This window comes from Spermophilus citellus (genome assembly GCF_964194105.1).
Source record: "Spermophilus citellus genome assembly, chromosome: 12".
In the NCBI taxonomy this organism is placed as follows: Eukaryota; Metazoa; Chordata; class Mammalia; order Rodentia; family Sciuridae; genus Spermophilus; species Spermophilus citellus.
The window spans coordinates 59,362,077-59,380,440 of record NC_138198.1 but is presented as its reverse complement, the minus strand read 5'-3'; the positions used below and the strand labels follow the sequence as shown (position 1 = coordinate 59,380,440).

The 18,364-nt window shown below is 44.0% G+C and overlaps 1 protein-coding gene across 2 annotated transcripts; it reads right to left on the bottom strand.

Moving 5' to 3' along the window:
• Positions 1 to 3,488: 3,488 nt before the first annotated feature.
• On the bottom strand, positions 3,489 to 17,365 carry LOC308631533 (testis-expressed protein 36-like). 2 transcript variants are annotated; one of them, XM_081262843.1, is made up of 5 exons: positions 17,094 to 17,221; positions 15,991 to 16,055; positions 10,913 to 11,044; positions 10,158 to 10,238; positions 3,489 to 4,293 (listed from the first exon to the last, which is right to left on the bottom strand). In XM_081262843.1, the coding sequence occupies exons 1-5, from the start codon at positions 17,179 to 17,181 to the stop codon at positions 4,081 to 4,083; spliced, it is 579 nt and encodes a 192-aa protein (XP_081118969.1). In that variant the 5' UTR covers positions 17,182 to 17,221; the 3' UTR covers positions 3,489 to 4,080. The 2 variants fall into 2 exon arrangements, 1 of the variants encoding a protein (XP_081118969.1); XR_014018243.1 differs by lacking the exons at positions 3,489 to 4,293; positions 10,913 to 11,044; positions 15,991 to 16,055 and adding an exon at positions 4,310 to 4,682 and having other exon boundaries at positions 10,158 to 10,234; positions 17,089 to 17,365.
• Positions 17,366 to 18,364: the final 999 nt, after the last annotated feature.

The window sequence follows — 18,364 nt, the reverse complement described above, 5'->3', positions numbered from 1 at the left end:
TGTCAAAGAGTGGGACATGACTTCACAAACCTAAAGAGAAGAAATTAAAACACTGAAAATGGTTAAATCCTCATAGAGCAAATAATTTCCACCAAAAATAAAAATGATCAAAATTAGAAAAGAAATAGCACCATACAGACCAAGCTTCATGAAATAAAGTGAACAGACTTCAAAGATCTGTACTGACAGCAGCACCAGCTCCAGGAGCTCTCTGGCAAATCCCGCATTTTCCAGAAAGGAGCCAAAGCTCTCTGCAACTCGAAGCTAAAACTATGAGTGCAGAAGTTAAGCAGAAGGCTACAGGTGGAATATTCACAGCAAATCCTGAATGTATCAAAATAATTAGTCATCATAGTCAAGTACAGCAGAATGGCTGAGGAGTAGGAAGTCCCTCACTACGCTTCTTCCTTAACAGATTAATGTGCAAAATGTATATGATCCTTTCCATAAATGCTAGAAATTAATTGCTATGTCACCACATACATACACAATACAAACTATAACCCAAATTTAGACTGATTTAATAATATCAAAAGAAATTCTAAGCAAGGCACACAAAAAAAATCCAGAAATAAGTAAAAGAGTCATTCTTTTGACTACATCAAACAGTGTGCAGGGCTCCAAGATACAGGTATATACTGTTCCAATTCAAAATGCTAATAGGGGAGAAACTACAAGGGGAGAATAACAAGAAGCTGCCAATGCCTTGGCTGGCCACAAAATCACGAGCCACTCACAGCTTTGTAGATTCAAACAGCAATTCTTTATTCCCGAACTCACACCGGCCTCCACACATGTTCTGGGTCAATCCCAGTTCTCCTCCGCCCAATTTACCTACTCCACGAGGCTTTTTTTCCAATATCCTTTCTGAATCTCACGAGAACTCAACGGGAGCTCAGGCAGCAGGAACACCCTAATCCCAGCAGCAATAATCCTCAACCTCCAACTTCCCTAAAACCCCTATTGTTTTAGACCGGGAACGCCTTAAACCCAAGGACCGGGATACTTCCTCAAACCTGATCAGCTCTAAACCCGGATCCGCCTTGGTCCTTGAGCAAGGTCACCTTACATGCAATGTCAACAGCGAAATCCATTTAACATGGGGTACGCTAGCAAGGAAATTTTGATGCGTCATTCCTACTTGGCAATGGCCCTCAGCAAGAAGCCTGGTGGGAATTCTATACTTCCCATTCAATTTTTTCTTTAGACTTAAGACTAAAAAATATAGTCTCTTAATTTAAAATGTGTGTGTGTGTGTCTGTGTGTCTGTGGGTAAAACACAGGAACAAAAACCAACAAACTACATAAATTATTTGGAATATGTTTGATTTTTAAAACTTAATACAAGAATATATATATATATATATATATATATATATATATATATATATATATATAAATCATCCAAGGGATTGAAGAATAATATACACTAAAAGAAAACTAGTGAACAGTTCACAGCAAAAGAAATACGAATAGCTTTTCTACAGCTACACATAATGAAGGAGATGTGGATTAAAATTCAGTACCGTTTTTAGGCTAACGAATTGGCAAACATAGAGTTTGATCATGCAAGGGTGTAGGAAGATAGGTGCTCTCTTATCTCACGTCTCCTTAGTTAAACTGGAAGCTGGAATACAACTTCTAGAAAATTTAACAATATGAACAAAATTGAAAACCCACATACTCTTTAATTAACAAGTTTATTTTTATGGGTTTACCTGTAAAATGTTCATAGATGGACACAAATGCTTACCTAAAATGTTTGTCCGAGATTGTTTATAGTAAGGAAAGACTGGGACTTGCCTAAATGGCCATCAGATTACAGGAACAATGGCACATCCCTGGGCACAAAGATCATGTTTTCTTCAGAAAGTGGATTTGTCAGTGTTAACAGGGAAATCTTGGAGGACTCATTCAGAAGCAAGGGGTGGGAGAGGGGCAGGCATCAGGAGTGAAAAGGGTCCACCCTAGTGTTCCTTAAGGGGGGGGTATGTAAGAGAGAGAGAATCTATGCATGGACTGACCAGGGAAGGATGCAGAGATATGAGGGGGGATTTTTACTATTTTTAAATATTTTTTTAGTTGTAGAGGGACACAATACCTTTATTTTATTTTTATGTGGTGTGGAGGCTTGAACCCTGTGCCTTCCACATTCGAGGCAAGCACTCAACCACTGAGCTACAACCCCAGCCCTTGTTTTTACTATTTATTTTTATTTTCTTCAAACTTTTCCCATGTACATAGACCTTAAAATTAAGGCCAAAACAAAAACCGAAACCTAAAAAACCTAAGACCATCATCAAACATGCTTAACTAGATGATTAAGTAAAAGTTACCTATCTGAAAAATAAAAGCCAAGTGTTTTAGTGATATGTATTAGAAGCAGCCCCCATTAAATTCAGATAGAAAATAAAGATATCCACTATCCATGATGTTAGCACCGTACCCAGGCCCGCTTCAATGCAATAAGATGGGGGTAACATAAATGTTAGAAACTACACTAAAGTATCACCTTTGCAAATGATTTGATTGTTTAGATGGAAAATCCAGAAAAAAGTCAACTGCAACATTATTAGAACTTAAATTTTTATTAACTATTAGAAGGTTAGAAAGTGAACAAATACAAGATTCATATACAGAAATCAATGACTTTCTCACACCTTCACCAAAACCAATCTAAAAGGGCAATTGGAAAACAACATTCAAAACAGCCACAAATTTTCAAAGTATGCAGGAATAAGGATAGGAAAAAACATGTCAGGACTATGTCGGGAAAATTATGAACTTCACTGAAGAATATAAAATAACATTAATAGGGAGATATACCATGATATAAAGTTGTCAGCTTTCCCATAAATTGGTGTCTAAATTTGAAAAAATTCCTAGCAACCTGGCAGTGGATTTTTTTTAACTTGACAAGCTTATTATTAAATTTATGTATAGGAAAAAAATATCAAGAATTAACAAGAAAATTTTGGTATAGAATAACAGTGATACTGCTCGGTCAAGAAAGGGAAATAAAAATGGCAGTTGTATGGGAAAAAGATATCAAACTTCACCAGTAATTGGAGAAATGCAAAATAAGAAAATATTGACGTTTTTGTCCTTAAATATCCAAAAGACCCTGTAAGGGGAGAGAATCATAAGCTCGAAGTTAATGGGCCACTCTCAAGGGCAGTTTGGCAGTAAACTCCAACTGTGTCCTGTTCTCTCAGCACTAGTCAGATACAGGTTCAATGTCTGCTTCTAAGATGGGTGCACCCCAAAAGTATAATCTAACATGCTCTTCTGACATCATGCCTGACCCAAAAGGTTAATCACAATTCAAATTCCCATTAATAAAAATTAATTTTAAAAAATAAGCTGGATGTGATGGCCACACGCTTCATTCCAACTATACTCAGGAGGCTGAGGCAAGAGGATCACAAGTTTGAGGCCAGCCAGGACAACTCAGTCAGATCCTGTCTTAGAGGTAAGAGCGACCGTGTTCAATCCCACATGGCAAATAAATAATCAGTCTATTTATAGTGACACAACAAGAATGCCAAGATACATGATTAAATATCAAAAGAAAGTTATAGAACGGTGGATATTGTGAGACAAAGTTCACATTGCAATGTCACACATACATGCACGTGCATAAAGGCATGGAATAAAAACAACGTCTGAGTAACTTGGGGGATAAGGACTGGAGATGTGATGGAATTAAGGGACCTTGTGCTTCCTCTGCATTGTTTGAAATTGCAAAATGAAAACATAACCATGTAGAAACTGTTAATTTCTCAAGTTCCCCCAAAAGTAAATGGGACAATTTTAAAAGTTTATTTATATAACTGCACATTCTATTTTATAAGGATCTGAATATTTTCCAACCTTATTAAAAACCATGAAACTATTTCAAAGACCAAAGGGTAGCACTGGATCAGAAGGCATATGCTTTTAGAATGACTGGTTAAATGGTAACATCACAAAACTCCTCGTGAGTCTTCTGGGAAGATTGGGGTTCCCGTGGAAGGGCTGCACTTTTGTCAAAAGAGAACTTTCCTTTGGCTTCTTTTTCAAAAACTCTGTGTAGCTTCTCTAGGGAACGAACGTGAAACAGCTCCACAGCTCGTTGTATCGTCTTGGAAAGCATCTGAAGTTTGGGACCATCATGGCCTCCTTGTAGACATAGGATATTTGGTTATTTGAAAAGCCATTGAGACAAGATGGAACATAGTCACTTGCCCAGAGATTGAAATTTCTAGAAACATGTTGACTTTTATCTGGGGGAATCTTCTTACATCCGAAGCCCTGGGGAAGCATGACAAGATCAGAGGGGAAATATTCAAGATCACATAGTTTTGAGATTTGCAATAAAACCAGCTACACGACGTGTTATGTTTAAATGTACCCTGCGCCACCCATCACAAAAGGTCCCCTTGGCCAGCCTGCTGGATTCCACAAACCTACACTGCAGCCTGGTAGTGTCTCACGCTTTCCCGTGCTACCAGGGGGCTGGACTTTCAGAGACATGGAAGGCAAAACACAGTGAACCCAGCCATCAGTGCCTGCGAACCGGCCTCAGATCCCAGGCCCCCAGCAGTTCTCTGCATCCCTGGTTGCCTCCTCATAACGCAGCAGGACAGATGCATCTTTCTCTAAGAAGATGGAGGCTGAATTCCTTCCCAACCCCAGGTTCCCTGGAAGGAAACAGAACCTCTGTCTCTGCCCACGGGCTCAACATGTTAATTTGTGGCACCAGACACGGGAACCCGAGCATTACCATGTACTCAAAGTTGTACACTTGATTTTATCAAAGTGCAGAGATACACACTTTGAAAACGAAGAAAGAAAACACTATGCTAACACAAGGACCGAGAGGAGGTGGCCACTAGGTCACCCAGACTTCGCATCAGTCAGTGAGGGCTCTGTTCACAAGGGCCAGCAGCAGTCAGGTTTGCAGAGGGAGAAGAACAGCACACCTAAACTCAGACCATCGGAGCAGAGTTTATGAAGGGACTGCAGGTGGCCCCCTGTGTTCTCCAGTCCTACAACCAAGGATGCAGGCAGCCAACCTCCAATTCAGCTGACTGTGGGTGGAAAATATATTTTTTTAAATTGAACCTTTTAGACGTATACAGATTTTTTTGTGTGACATTATACCCTGAACAATACAATATAACAATTACTGACCCTGCATTTACATTTTTTGAAGTATTATAATTAATGTAGAGATGATTTGCAATACACGGGAGCATTGCATAGGTTACATGCAAATCCTACACCATTTATACAAGGTCTTGAGCAGGCTGATGTCTGGAGGTCTCAGAACCCAGTTCTTGTGTATATTGAGGGACGAGTTGTGCATGAGGGGGACCTGCAGGGGCTGTGCAATGGCTCTAAGGTAGTCCACACAGACCAGCCTGTGGGGGTAGGCGGCAAGTGGCTCTGGAGAGACAAACAAGATGCTGGATACACAGAAGAAGAAAGAAGACACAACAGGAACAACAAAGAGAAGGGGGAAGAGCAGGAAGGAGAGCATCAGGTGAAACTGCAATTATGTCCAAATAACTGGTGATTTTGTGACGAAGAAATGTGCTGGGATGTTGAGTAAGAATTCACAGAAAGGGGGGCTGGGGCGGGGGCTCAGGGGTAGAGCATTTGCCTAGCACATGTGAGGCACTGGGTTCTGTTCTCAGCACCACATATAAGTAAGTGAATAAAATAAAGGTCTATTAACTACTTAAAAGTGTTAAAAAAAGAAAAAGAATTCACAGAAAGGAAGAAAGGGAGGGAGCAAGAAGGAATGAGAGAGAGAGAAGGGGGAGGGGGATGAATCTACATCTGAAATTGCAGGATTTGCCCTACCTGGGGAAGCCAGGTCTGCAGCTCCGATGTCTAGGCGGAAGCCCTGGAGTGGCACCTCTGGGAAAGAGCGAGCCTAGCTAGAGCCACCAACAGCCCCAGGAAGGGGCATGAAGAGATAAGCACTTTGAAAGACTTGCCTTCTCCTTGGGGAAGAGCTAGAGATATCCATTTATATAATCAGAATAACATGATGTCATATATGTATTGAACATTTATACTTGAAGGTAACTACTAGCAGAAAAGCAACAGAAATCAAAGGGAGCAAATAAATTCAGCCAATCTAGCAAAATAAGGAGAGGGGGGATAAAGAATCATGACCTGCACATGAGGGCTGGGGCTGTAGCTCAGTGGTAGAGAGCTTGCCTCACATGTGTGAGGCACTGGGTTCGATCCTCAACACCACGGATATACATACATATATATTCAAAATGATATCGTGTCTGTTTACAACTAATATATATATTAGTATATTCACACACACACTTGATTTTATCACATATACCTCTCTCTCTCTCTCCTTTCTCTCTCTCTCTCTCTCTCTCTCTCTCTCTCTCTCTCTCTATATATATATATATATATATATATATATATATACACACCTTTGACATGCACACAATAAACAAGAAGCATGAGAGAGGACAGAAATAAAACCAAAATACAAGCTGTCATAATAATATGAATGGGTTAAATTCTTTCATAAAGAAACGAAGATTCCTGGATGTTTTAAAAACACAATGCTGTTTACTATTTATAATGGAAGACAAACCCAAAGCAGTATCACTGAAAATGATGAAGACAAAGGAATGCAGCATAACCTAAATAACAGACATTAGCAAAAAGGGGGTGTAGTGTCCTGGCGGACAGGTAGAGCCCAGGCTGAAAGCACTGAGGCCCCTCAGGGGCACTCCATGCTGGTGGGCGGGGCAAAGGCTGCCTGGAGGTAAAACAGTTGGGGTTATTGTGCTGAAAGACAAGGTAAGGCAAAACCAAGAATGCTTAGAAAATCAAGAATAATCTTAGAAGCAGAAACTGGAACATCAAGTAGAAAAATAAGAATAAGAAAGGTTGCAATAACAAGTTGGGCATTAATTAAAAAAACTTTGTAACTCAAAGGGGAAATTATGCTCTTTTTAAACCCTGATAAAACACTTCAAAATTACAAAGATAATTTCTATAATTCAAAAATTCAAAATCACAGATCATACACTATAAACTTACCATAGCCCATAAAACCACATAGTAGCAACATCTATCAACTTTGTTAGATGGCCTAACCAAATTCTAACCATCTAGAAAATTCAAAATACTCTATAAATTATTTTTAGTTAAAAAGGAAATTAAAAATTAGATCATAGACTATTTAGAAGCAAATAATGATGATAACTTAATTAGGAAAACCTTTGCAATGTATCCAAAACAATAATCTGAAGAATATTCATGGTTTTCATAGATTAACCAAAATTACAACTGAAAACATTTCCAAAAGAATAGCAAAATAATAGTATTTTTAAATACTTTTTTAGTTGTAGATAGACACAATACCTTTATTTTATTTGTTTATTTTTATGTAGTGCCAGGGATTGAACCCAATGCCTCACATATACTAGTCAAGTGCTCTACCACTGAGCCACAACCCTGGCCCTCAAATAATAGTATTTTAAGAGAGATTATACCACTAAATTTAAAATGAGTTATATATATTTTAGGCAAATACAACATCAAAATCTACCCAAAAGGAGGTAGAATGTTTGAATATATTAATTCTCAAAGCAGAAAAGGAAAAAGTAATTTAAAAAAACTTACTCAAAAAGGTATTGAACCCAAGTAATTTCATGGACAAATTCTGTCCAACCTTCTTTAAACTTAAAGTCTCAATGTTATGTAAACTATTCCAGAACACAGAGAAGGCTGAAAAGCTGGCAATGCCTTCTGCAAGACTCTGGTGCCCCTGATAAGTGCCTGTGGCAGGATCCTATCTGAGACACTAACAAGGTACATATTCACGTGTGTGTGTGTGTGTGTGTGTGTGTGTGTGTGTGTGTGTACTGCAGGCAAAGCTCCCCTTCCATCTGAAAACCATCACTAGCAGTGAGTCATCAAGGTGAGATGGTCAGAAAGGAAAACAAGGGAGTGAATTTCATTTCTAGTTTTTTATAATTCCATGGTTTTTGAGTTCTCTTTTAAAGGCATGCTACTTTGGTGATTTAGGTAACAACATTAATCTCTTCATTAGAAAAGGCAGGCGGGTGCATGTGTGGGTTGTATACTCAACACTGCCAGAGGAAAACCAGAGATTGGGTGGTTGGTGCTGTTTTAGGTTAGAGCCACTTAGATTTAGTTAGGACACTGTAGACTGGAGGAAAGGGTAACTTTGGCAAGTTGTTTGACTTTACTAGTTCTCAGTTTCCTCATCTCTAAATTGATAAGAGTAATTAGCCCATAGAGTTGCCTTGGGGATTCAATGACACAATATGAGACGCTGGCCTCTGGCAATTTAAGTAAATGATGGCTATGACTAACAGCATCCTCCCCACCATCCTGGACTTTCAGGTTTGGTGAGGATTCCCAGAGCTCCCCTGACCACCTTCTACCTAAGGCCCCGCAGCCTTGAATGTGCAGTTAGGGACCTGGAAGGACATAGGCATACCGCAGTGCTACTGGGCACTAGGAATGTGAGTCCTCAAAATAGGGGTGTGTAAAATACAAACTGGAGTTTAAAGACAGCTTGGATTAACTAATTAATATATCATTAATAACTTGCATGTGTAGATTACATGTTGAATTGATAATTTGGAGGAAATATTGTGTTGAATAAAATATACAAATTCTAGGGCTGCGGCTGTAGCTCAGTGGTAGAGTGCCTACCTCCCACGTGTGAGGCACTGGGCTCAATCCTCAGCACTCCCACATAAAATTAAATAAACATATTGTGTCCAACTACAACTTAAAAAAATTTTTTTAAATACAAATTCTCTTGACATATCTTCTTTTTTTTAAAGAATTTCTGTTTTAGTTGTAGATGGACACAATACCTTTATTTTATTTATTTATTTTTTACGTAGAGCTGAGGATGGAACCCAGTGCCTCACACATGCTAGGCAAGCACTCTACCACTGAGCCACAATCCCAGCTCCTCCTTGACATATTCTGATAAACCTGTTGGTCGTTGAAAATATCCTAAGTCACAAATGCATATAAGCTGTGCAGAATGTATGCATGCCTATAATCCCAGCAATTTGGGAGGCTGAAGCAGGAGGATTACAAATTCAAGGCCAGCCTCAGCAACTTATCAAGACCCGGTCTCAAAATAAAAAGGGCTGGAATGTGGCTCAGTAGTAAAGCACTCCTGGGTTCAGTCCCCAGTACCAAAAAAAAAAAAAAAAAGAAGAAGAAGAAGAAGAAGAAGAAGAAGAAGAAGAAGAAGAAGAAGAAGAAGAAGAAGAAGAAGAAGAAAAAGCCTCTAATGTTATGTAAAACCTCCTGGCCAACCTAGCTCAGCAGTACAGGGTACTGTTGTGGCCTGGCAGTTTCCATGGTGAGGCTTCCCAACCAGACCTGCCTGGGGGCTGCGGCCGCCTGCTACTGTCAGTCATCCCAAGAGAGTGTGGTACCATATATTGATACCTGGGAAAAGAGCAAAGTTCAAAATTTATGTATGGTTTCTCCTGAAAGCCTATTACTTTTGAACCACCATTAAGTTTAAAAAAATCAAACCTTCATAAGTAGAAAAAACATTATTAACTTCACTTGTTTCTTTTTACTTACTAAAGCTCCAAGAAAACTTAAAATCACATACACAGCTTGCTCTATATTCCTATCACAGTGCTGTTAACCACCACTAACAAGTGCTATCAGACTTCAAGTTCAACAATGACAGGGAACTCACCACCTGTAGAGAAAAGGTAACTAGGTACTCGGAAGTCCTTCCTTCTATTATGTTAGCTTTTTCCTCCTGGATCCCTCCTTGAGGGTCCGGCTCTGCCATCCAGAGACATGCATGTCCCTCCTTCCTAGGACAGATCTTCACAAGAAAGCTCACAAGAGACCATGTATGGGAAGGGCACTTTGGAGAAGCTTGAGAGGCACATTAACAGGACAGAAGGTTGGTGCAGACTTGAAAACTGCTGGCCATTTTGTGAACTCCAGGAGGCGTTTCTTGTAACCTGTCTGAGTCTTCTTGAAGACCCCACTCTGTTTGGACCTTGTTTAGTTTCCGAGATCAGTCCTCTGTCTCCTGCAGGCCTCTGAAAATCAAGAGCCCTGAGCTACTCCCCCGATTTATTAGTCATTTGGAAAGAAATACTCACAGAGTCAAAGTAGTATCCAGAGTTCTCAAGACTGTGACGATTGTCATGCACAGAGAAGGGGAAGTTGTCCTTCGCTGCTTGCTGGAAAGAGTGAAGGAGGAGATGGGAAGGCACACATCAGAACTCCCCAGAACTCCGGGGCACTGTCAGACCAGTATGTGGCAGGAAGGAGGCCCGATGGGGCAGAGCGATCGCTCAGTGAGACAACTCAACCCGCCCCAGCAACAGCAGGAACATGGGGATGTGGTGTTCGTGTATGTGTCGGGGATCTGAAACTCAGCCTTACTGCCAATTTTCTGAAAATCAGAAAATTCCTCTTTCTAAACACCTTCTCTGGAGGCAGGGATAGGGAAAGCATTCAGGTTCACAAAATAAAAGCTGAAAAGGAATTTTGAGGTCACGTGGACCAGCTTCTCTAACCAGTAAGGATCCCAGGAGACCAGAACCCTGGTCTTGGCAGGTCTAGGCCCACGCCAGCTCTTCTCCATGCCGCCACAGTGCCCTGAGTTGCTCATGAGCTGGCCAGGGAGGTGGACAGGGATGCTAATGACCCAAGAGCACCACCTGAGACGACTATAGGGAGCTCGGCTCACTGTGGACTAGGAGGCAGCCGCTCTTACAGAATATCCAGCCTGGCACAAGGACCCGGCAGGAAGTGGTCACTGTGCAAGAGCCTTGCTAGGAAGAACTGCCGGCCAGAAGGCCACGGGGCTGCCCTTGAGAGCCACAGAACTTGCAGCTGCAAGCCGACTTACCTTCTCCCGGACTTTGTATATGGGTGGCAGCTTCCCCTCCACTCGTCCAGATGAGTGTGGATAATGAGGCTCTTTCAAAGTAGCACTAGTGAGGGACCCTGGTGTCATCTGGGTTAGTCCAATGTGAGGGAACTGGAAATCAGCACACGCCCTGATTAGAGTTGGAACCCCCCGACTATAACCAAGGCTTAGTGTCTCCTCTGTAAGGTGACTAAAGTGCACTTTGGGTGCTTCTGGCATGCAGTGGAAATGGTATAATTTGGTAATTTTCAAGTATTTTGTCCAAGACAAAAAAAATAAAATTGTAATAGTCCAGATCCATCCCTGCGGTTGTCTCAGGTCGCAGGGCCATCCTGCTGTGTGTGGGGGAGCCTGGAATTGTTTCCACAGCCTGGTGAGGAGGGTGAGGGCCTGGAGTGTGCACCTGCGCACTGGGAGAAGACACCAACAGGCTCTCTGCGATCCCCACTATTCCAGGAGCTCCCTGCTAGGATCCCATCATAGGGATGGACCAACCTCCCTCCAGGTAGGCACGAAGGGGGTCTGAGACAAGGGGAAGGTGAGGGGTGAGGATGCTGACTCCCCACTGTGATGTGAGGCAGAGGATAAGAGAAGTCAAGGAGGGAAAGGGGGAAGAGAAAATGAAGGAAAGACAGGATAAGGAAGGTTATTGGGGGTTGTCCTCAGCATCTCCCTACAAAGGGAAGAAAGGAAACAGGGCTGGGCAGAGGGGGGTTGTCCCTCAGCAGATGCTGTGGCAAGTTGTGGGCACAGTGTGGTCCTTCAAAGTTGCCCTGAATTGGGGTGAGGGGCTCTGGCCTTTGTGTGCTCTTTGGCCATGGATCCCAGAGCAATGGTCCTTCATCCCTGAGGCAAGCATGACTGGCACTGGATGCCCCCAGAAGCCCACCCTAGTTTATGTGAATGGCACTTCTTAAAACCGCCCCAACAAAATGAGCTTTGAAGTAGGGCTCTCTGGGACAAGAAAACAAATGGAAGATAAAGCCAGCAAAAGTCAAGACCCGACTCCAGGTGGAAATTATCCACCTAGGGAAGAAGAATCATCGCATGGTGGCTGGGACCAGGCTATAGGAGCAGAGGGCCTGAGTGCAGCCCAGCCCTCTCTCTCCTGCTAGGTGACAACTTTTCAAGCCTCAGCTTTGTTATCTGTAGAGTGGATAATAATGCCTACTCAACAGGGTAGATTCGATTAAAAGAGAAAATGCATGTACCAGGTAGTGCTCCATCATGGTTGGCAGGTTCTATAGTTGCTCATAGCTGTCCTCTTCTTTGTCCTCAAACCTAAGGCCATTGCCTTGGGCCAGTCCCCCCTTCTTCCCTTTGGGAGTATGACGTTGCTGTCCACCCTCTCAAGTCACAATACCATTGTGTATTCAGGAGGGTTTGATGAATGTCTGCCCAAAGGTGTGTTCAGTATGTTACATTTGTGTAAAAAGGCCGGGGGGTCATGTTATAAATGTCGTCTATGTGAGAGGAGGGTGTGGAGGCCATAGGAAGCAAAGGACACACAGTAATGGGTGGATCAGAGTGGAAGGAAGAAAGAAACAGAATGAGACGTGTCAGCCATCACCATGGATGTGAGTAAACTATCCAGGCACACAAACCTATGTGTGGTTGACAAGGACACACAGAAAGAGAAGAACTCCCCCTGAACACATTTAAAGCTGCCTGTGGGTGAGGGGACGGGAAATGGGGGTCAAGGGCAATATACTCCTACGTGCCTCTGTGTGCACAAACTCCCCAGAGGACACACAGGGAACTGGCCACCAGGCCCTCTGAGGAAGGGTCCCAGGGAAGGGGTGACTTTCTCTCCACTGACTACCACTGTGCACTTAAGTGTTTCTTAACTAACTTGTGTTATTACATGGTCTTTTTTCAACAAAAAATAAATGTATTTGTTTCTGTTGAGAAATGTCATATATATTCCTGGTTTTTAAAACTCAGATAATAAAGAAAAACGTAGGAAGTAAAACACCCCCAAGATCCTATGGCCCTTTCCCCTTAACCCTTTGGAAACCACCCCTTCATGATCCTATGCAAATGTGCATCTATAGGCCCAGATCACTTGACATGATATGGTATGATACATACATGATATGATATGACATCATGGATGATTACTTTATCTGTATGACTTCCAAAAGCTATGGATACCTTTTTATGTATTGGTACTTCAGGTTGCCTTCTGTGTCCTCTCTGTCACCTCCACTGCACCCCAGAGGACAGTACTGAGCCCTCGTGTGACCACCAACCCGTATACACATGGAGCTTTACACTACTTTACAAACACCACATGGCATCGGACCTGCTGCCTTACCTTGCTTTTGTCATTTAACATACACCCTAGAGGTTTTCAGTCAACTCACACAGGTATGTTTCTAGTTCATTCTGTGCCCTATATTTTAAATGTTTTTGAAGCTAGATACAACTAACACCAAGGGGCTGCAGGCTCACCACCTTCCCTGTGCCTCTCCTTGGGCCTGGCTGAGCCCCACTCAGTTGGGGACACCTGTTCTGACATCAGGAATGATTGCTCTCACCCGATAAATGACGTTGGGCTTGAGTTCATTTGTATTCTGCCAGTCTGTGGACTAAATCGCTGTTTTAAAAAAAATGGCACTAGCATTTTAATTTCCCTCTTTTAACATATATATTTAATGGCTATAACATGGTAGCTATGAAATAAACCCTTCTGTTAGATATTGTAACCGTGAAATATAGCTTTTTAACTAGTTGGCGGTGAAATTTTTGCTGCATTCAATCACTCAATGACTGAAATATTAAATAGGAAAGTGAAAGTATGTGGGAAAAAGCCTTTGCTACGCAGCGACAGCCAGATTACAACCAGCAAGGTCAACTGCAAAATGACTGTCACCTCTAATGTGGCAATTACTGTCCTCCCAAATGGGCTGCTGCTGACTCCAAGCCAACAATTTCTTTAATTTTCTCAACTCGTCTACGAGTTACTTTGGGAAACTTCCTGATCAGCAATATTCTTTTTATACTCCTAGGTGCTGACAGCAGAGAGGACCCATGCCAAAGATCCAAGTCAAACACTGGGGGACAGTGGCCTTCCCCCAAACTCGGGCACCAGGCTGCATTCCCAGGCTCTTTATTGGAGCATGGATTGAACTTTCTACCCTTGAAATGCGGACTCTTGCTTTCTCTGGACTGTTTGAAATGACAATGTGGTTGTCTCTAGACTCTTGCAGCTAAAGTGGCCACGTGACCCAGTGAGCCAGAGGCATGAGCCTGCAGGCCCAGCTCCTAGGAAAGCTCTGGATAAGAAAGGGGCAGCCTTAGCCCACTGGCGTCTTGTCTTTTTTGTCCTTTGAACTTCCCCTATTTTCTTTCCTGGGCTGTGGACTCACTGCCTGGAGTTGGAATAGCCCTGCACTAAGGATGGCAGAACAGAAGGCCAAAAGGACCTGGGCCTCAGAGGACGCGGGAGCCCTGTCCCAGCCCTGCACCCTGCAGCCCTGCTTCTGGATTCTACTGTTACTTGAGAAATCGAAACCCTAACTGGTAAAATGCTACAGTTGGCTTTTTATAATATTCAGTTAAACATGATCCTAAATGATTGCTAAGTGATAGAAAAGTAGACGCTACTTAGTTCGAAAAATTTGTATTTTTCTCTTTATAGGAAATTAGTGTTATATAGTGGACACTACTTCCCATTTTACTTTGGAACTTAGAGTCAAATTCTTCCTAATCTCAGTCTCTTATTCTAACATACATTTAAACTGATGATTGATTTTTATTTTAATTCTGCTTATTTTATTGTGCATATTTTCCATATATTACTTCCAACATCAGTGAAATGAAGCAGGGTGTGCATTTTGTGTGTGTGTGCACGTGTGTGTGCTGCTGGGGATGAAAGCTAGGGCCTCGTACAAGCTAGGCAAGAGCTCCATCCCCAGCCTTACACTGAGCACTTCTGAATGAATTATCTCATTAATCCCACCTTGGTATACTATGCTCCCATTTTACAGGTAAAGAAACTGAGATCAGACTAATTTGTCTTAGTCCAAGGTTACATCTGACTAGCAACAATCAGTTTTTTAAAGATCTAAATTTGCCAAGGCCTTTCTATTTTTTTTTGCTTTAAATAAATAAACAAAAATTGTAACTGTTTCCTGCATATTGCTGCTCTGAAAAAAGTCAGCCAGCTTTTCCTCAGGCTTTGCCTCTCCCACGGGTGTTGTGGAGGGCACCTGGAGGACTTCCTTTTGTGAGTGAGCTGTAGCGATTGGAAACACTTAGAATGCTCACAGCAAAGAGCCAACAAGAGGAGCCAGGGTCTGCAGGGCTGGGCCGCACACAGGAGGTGTCCTGGAGGTGCCAGAAGAGTGGCCGCCCACTGGACTGTGTCAGGGCTGCCACAGGGGGGTCCTGCTGGCAGGTTGCCTTGAGCCCAGGGTTTGGGAACAACCTGGGCAACATTTACAAAGTGGGGAGGGGCTTGGGGTTGTGCCCAAAGCCGGGAAGGGAAGGTTTCCCAGGGACAGGGAGGGGTGATGTGCATTCCTAGACTCTGCCAGTTTCATGGGGTGGGCTAAGGGAATCAGACACAAACCGTCGGGAATCTGTTTAGGTTTCTAGTATAGTATTAACTCCTTCAACAGGTATTTATCAAGTGTGTCTTGTGCATTAGATCAAATTCTAAGCTTTGGGGAAATATCAGCGAGCAAAAAAGACCAAAGCCCAGCCCCCATGAAGCTTCTGTTCCAGGAAGCAGAGATGACTAATGTCCGTCACATATCAAGGTGGGTAGAGTCTGTCAGGAGATAGATGTTGAGAAAAAAAGAAGGACTAGAACAGGCTGCCTAGCGGGCATCTACATGGTCCAGCGAGCAGAGAATTTTACCCGCATTATTTCATTTAATTCTCCTACAAATGTAGAGGTTCCCGTTTCACAGAAGAAGGAATTGAGGCAGTGGAAGGGGCTTGTCAAAGGTCATGCTGCTTTAGGCAGAAGGGGATTTGCACTCACTTCTGTGCCCTGGACCACACCCACATGGTGTGAGGAGGTGTCCGGAGGGCACCGTCTCTCTTACCCATCTTCCGTCTTTGTCTGGAGGAGGGTTGAAGCGTCTCCCTTTGGGCATTCTCTCCAGGAAGCTGGGGGAGGGGGGCTGAGGTTGGCACCCTCACTGCTCCATGGCCCCAGAAGCTCTATTCACTCGAAGGGCCAGGCCTCCTCTCCCTTCCTGGTCTCTCCCCTCAGCTCTGCAGGGGCAGGGGGCATGGTTGCCATGGAGAGGGGCTCACCATCACAATGGGTGCACAAGTCTTCTAAAGCCCCTGAGGATTCCTGTCTGTGGTTCCTTGCAGGTGAGGCTCCCCAAAGTAGGAAGCAGAGAGGTCCCAGGTCCCAGGGGAGGAAGTCCCAGGGATGGGTCAAACAGGGGAGGACAAGGTAAGGTAATCCTGGGATAATGGCGAACACTTTGCAACTCCAAATCCTGGAACTAATATTATTTGAGTTGACGTCCCCATGATAACTCTTTGTCCAGCCTCTTAGTTACCAGCCCTGGGCAGAGGGCGACCTTGCCCATATCAGGAGCTCTTCTATACCAGGTTCCACACCTGCCACTGTCTCCTTCCATGGCTCTCTGTGTCCCGACACACTCACAGGTGCTCTCTCCTGCCTGCACAGCATGGAGGCCCAAGGAAGTAGCATTCATGAATAATTATTATATGCCTCGTGCTACACTAAAGGGGACACTTCCCTGTGTTTTTATTTGTTTTCCATGACAAATTTCAACCTTTATAAATGGGGAAATGAGGGCCACCCAGCCAATGGATGGGGCACTGGAGGTCAAACCAAGGTGATGGGTCAGTTCCAGAGCCCAGGAGCCTTTCCAAGGACCACCTGGCCTCCCCGAGGCTGCAAAGGCTGCTCCCGAACCCTGGCCCTCCTCCCTGGGCCTGGACACACAGGCACCACCTTGCTTCTGCTCCTTACCATGCTCGGCTGCCTTTCTCCTTTGCTGTCTGACAGACTCTCGGTTGCTCCATGGGAGGATAGAGTGACACCCGCGGGAGCCCCTATCCAGCTCTGTCTCTTGCTAAGAAATTATGTCCTCAAAGCTCCCCTCCCAAATCATCTCCCTGGGTTCTAACAGGAATTGCCGTGGAAGTGAGAAGGGAACTCATCCTCTGCCAGTCAGTTGGAGAGGTGGGCTCCTGGCTCTGAAGGCATAGGTGCAGCGGGCTTGCTGCAGCTGGGACGCTGAGAGCCGCATGTTGGGAGAGGGTAGGAGGGGACAGAGCAGCTCTGCTGTGCTCCAGCCGCTGCGCCCGCCCCAGGCAAGCCATGCTGACCTGGGGGTCACGACCCCTTCCTGGGACTCTTCACCTTCAGCGGTGCTGCTGCCTGCCTGCTCCCCAGTGCCCCAGTTGAACTCCTCCCTCCCAGCAGCACCACCAGAGTCCTGTTGATCCCCAGCCTGGCCAAGATTTGGTGTATGGATTAGGATCAAGTTCAGCCGGGACAGGAAGCCCAAAATAACAGGGCTTAAACACAATCCATGTTTATTCTCTCTGTGCGGCAGATCTGCCACATGATCCTCAGAGATGGGGCTCCCTCCTACTTGTCACCACTCTGCCATCCCCGGAGAGCAGCTGTTACCTTGTGGCCCCAAATGTGACATCTGGATTCCAGGCAGCACAGCGGAGGAAGGGAAGTCCCAATATATCATGTTAGACCGATCCCGACCCCTGGGCCAGGACACACACTTGTCATGAGTTTACCAAAGTCCCTGGCAGCTGCACACAACACTTCTTGTCATGTGATGCAGCCTAAGCCACAGGACCACACCTTCAATCGCCTCCAGTGGTGGGGACCAGGATTCAGCCATTCCTGCCCCTAGGGTTCATGTGGAATAGGCTTTGTTCTGGTGGGGTCTCTGTCCGGCTAGGAGTTCCGTCACCACCACAGGAGAGACAGAGAATGCATGTCAGATGACAACCAGTGGCCCTGCCCAAAGGGTGCTCCCTAACCTTGAATTTGAATTTCCTTATATCCTAGAGGTAAGCCTAACTTCATTCCTCACAGCAAAGTTTGCCAGCACAGCAGAAGAGGAGGAAGCCTGCCGTCCACTCTCAGCACCATGGCAACATGGCACCCAGAAAATAGTTGGTCAATTTTAAACTTTGCAAAAGCAAGAAGAGTGCATGTGGAAATCCCTTCAATGTCTACTAAGTTCTTCACTGTCCATTTTAAATAACTTCCCCAAGATATAAGCTGGTTACTTTTCTTTTGCATGTACCACCCACTCCCATTCACTGTCCATCCCCACTCTGTTCTGCACCCCCAAGCCCAGCTACAAAGACTGTATCACCTATTCCTTGACCCTTTGGTTGGATTTATCCAGAAGGAAGGACCAGTGTGAATTGGAACTAGAACCCAGGTGTACTGAAGACAAG

What these genes read in the sequence shown, in the direction of transcription:
- LOC308631533 (XM_081262843.1), bottom strand. Translation starts at nt 17,181, where the DNA reads ATGCGGCTCTCAGCGTCCCAGCTGCAGCAAGCCCGCTGCACCTATGCC. An exon ending in TCTCCAACTGACTGGCAGAG is followed by an intron (nt 16,056 to 17,093) that starts GATGAGTTCCCT and finishes CCCCCTCCCCCA; the next exon opens with GCTTCCTGGAGAGAATGCCC. An exon ending in TATACAAAGTCCGGGAGAAG is followed by an intron (nt 10,239 to 10,912) that starts GTAAGTCGGCTT and finishes CACTCTTTCCAG; the next exon opens with CAAGCAGCGAAGGACAACTT.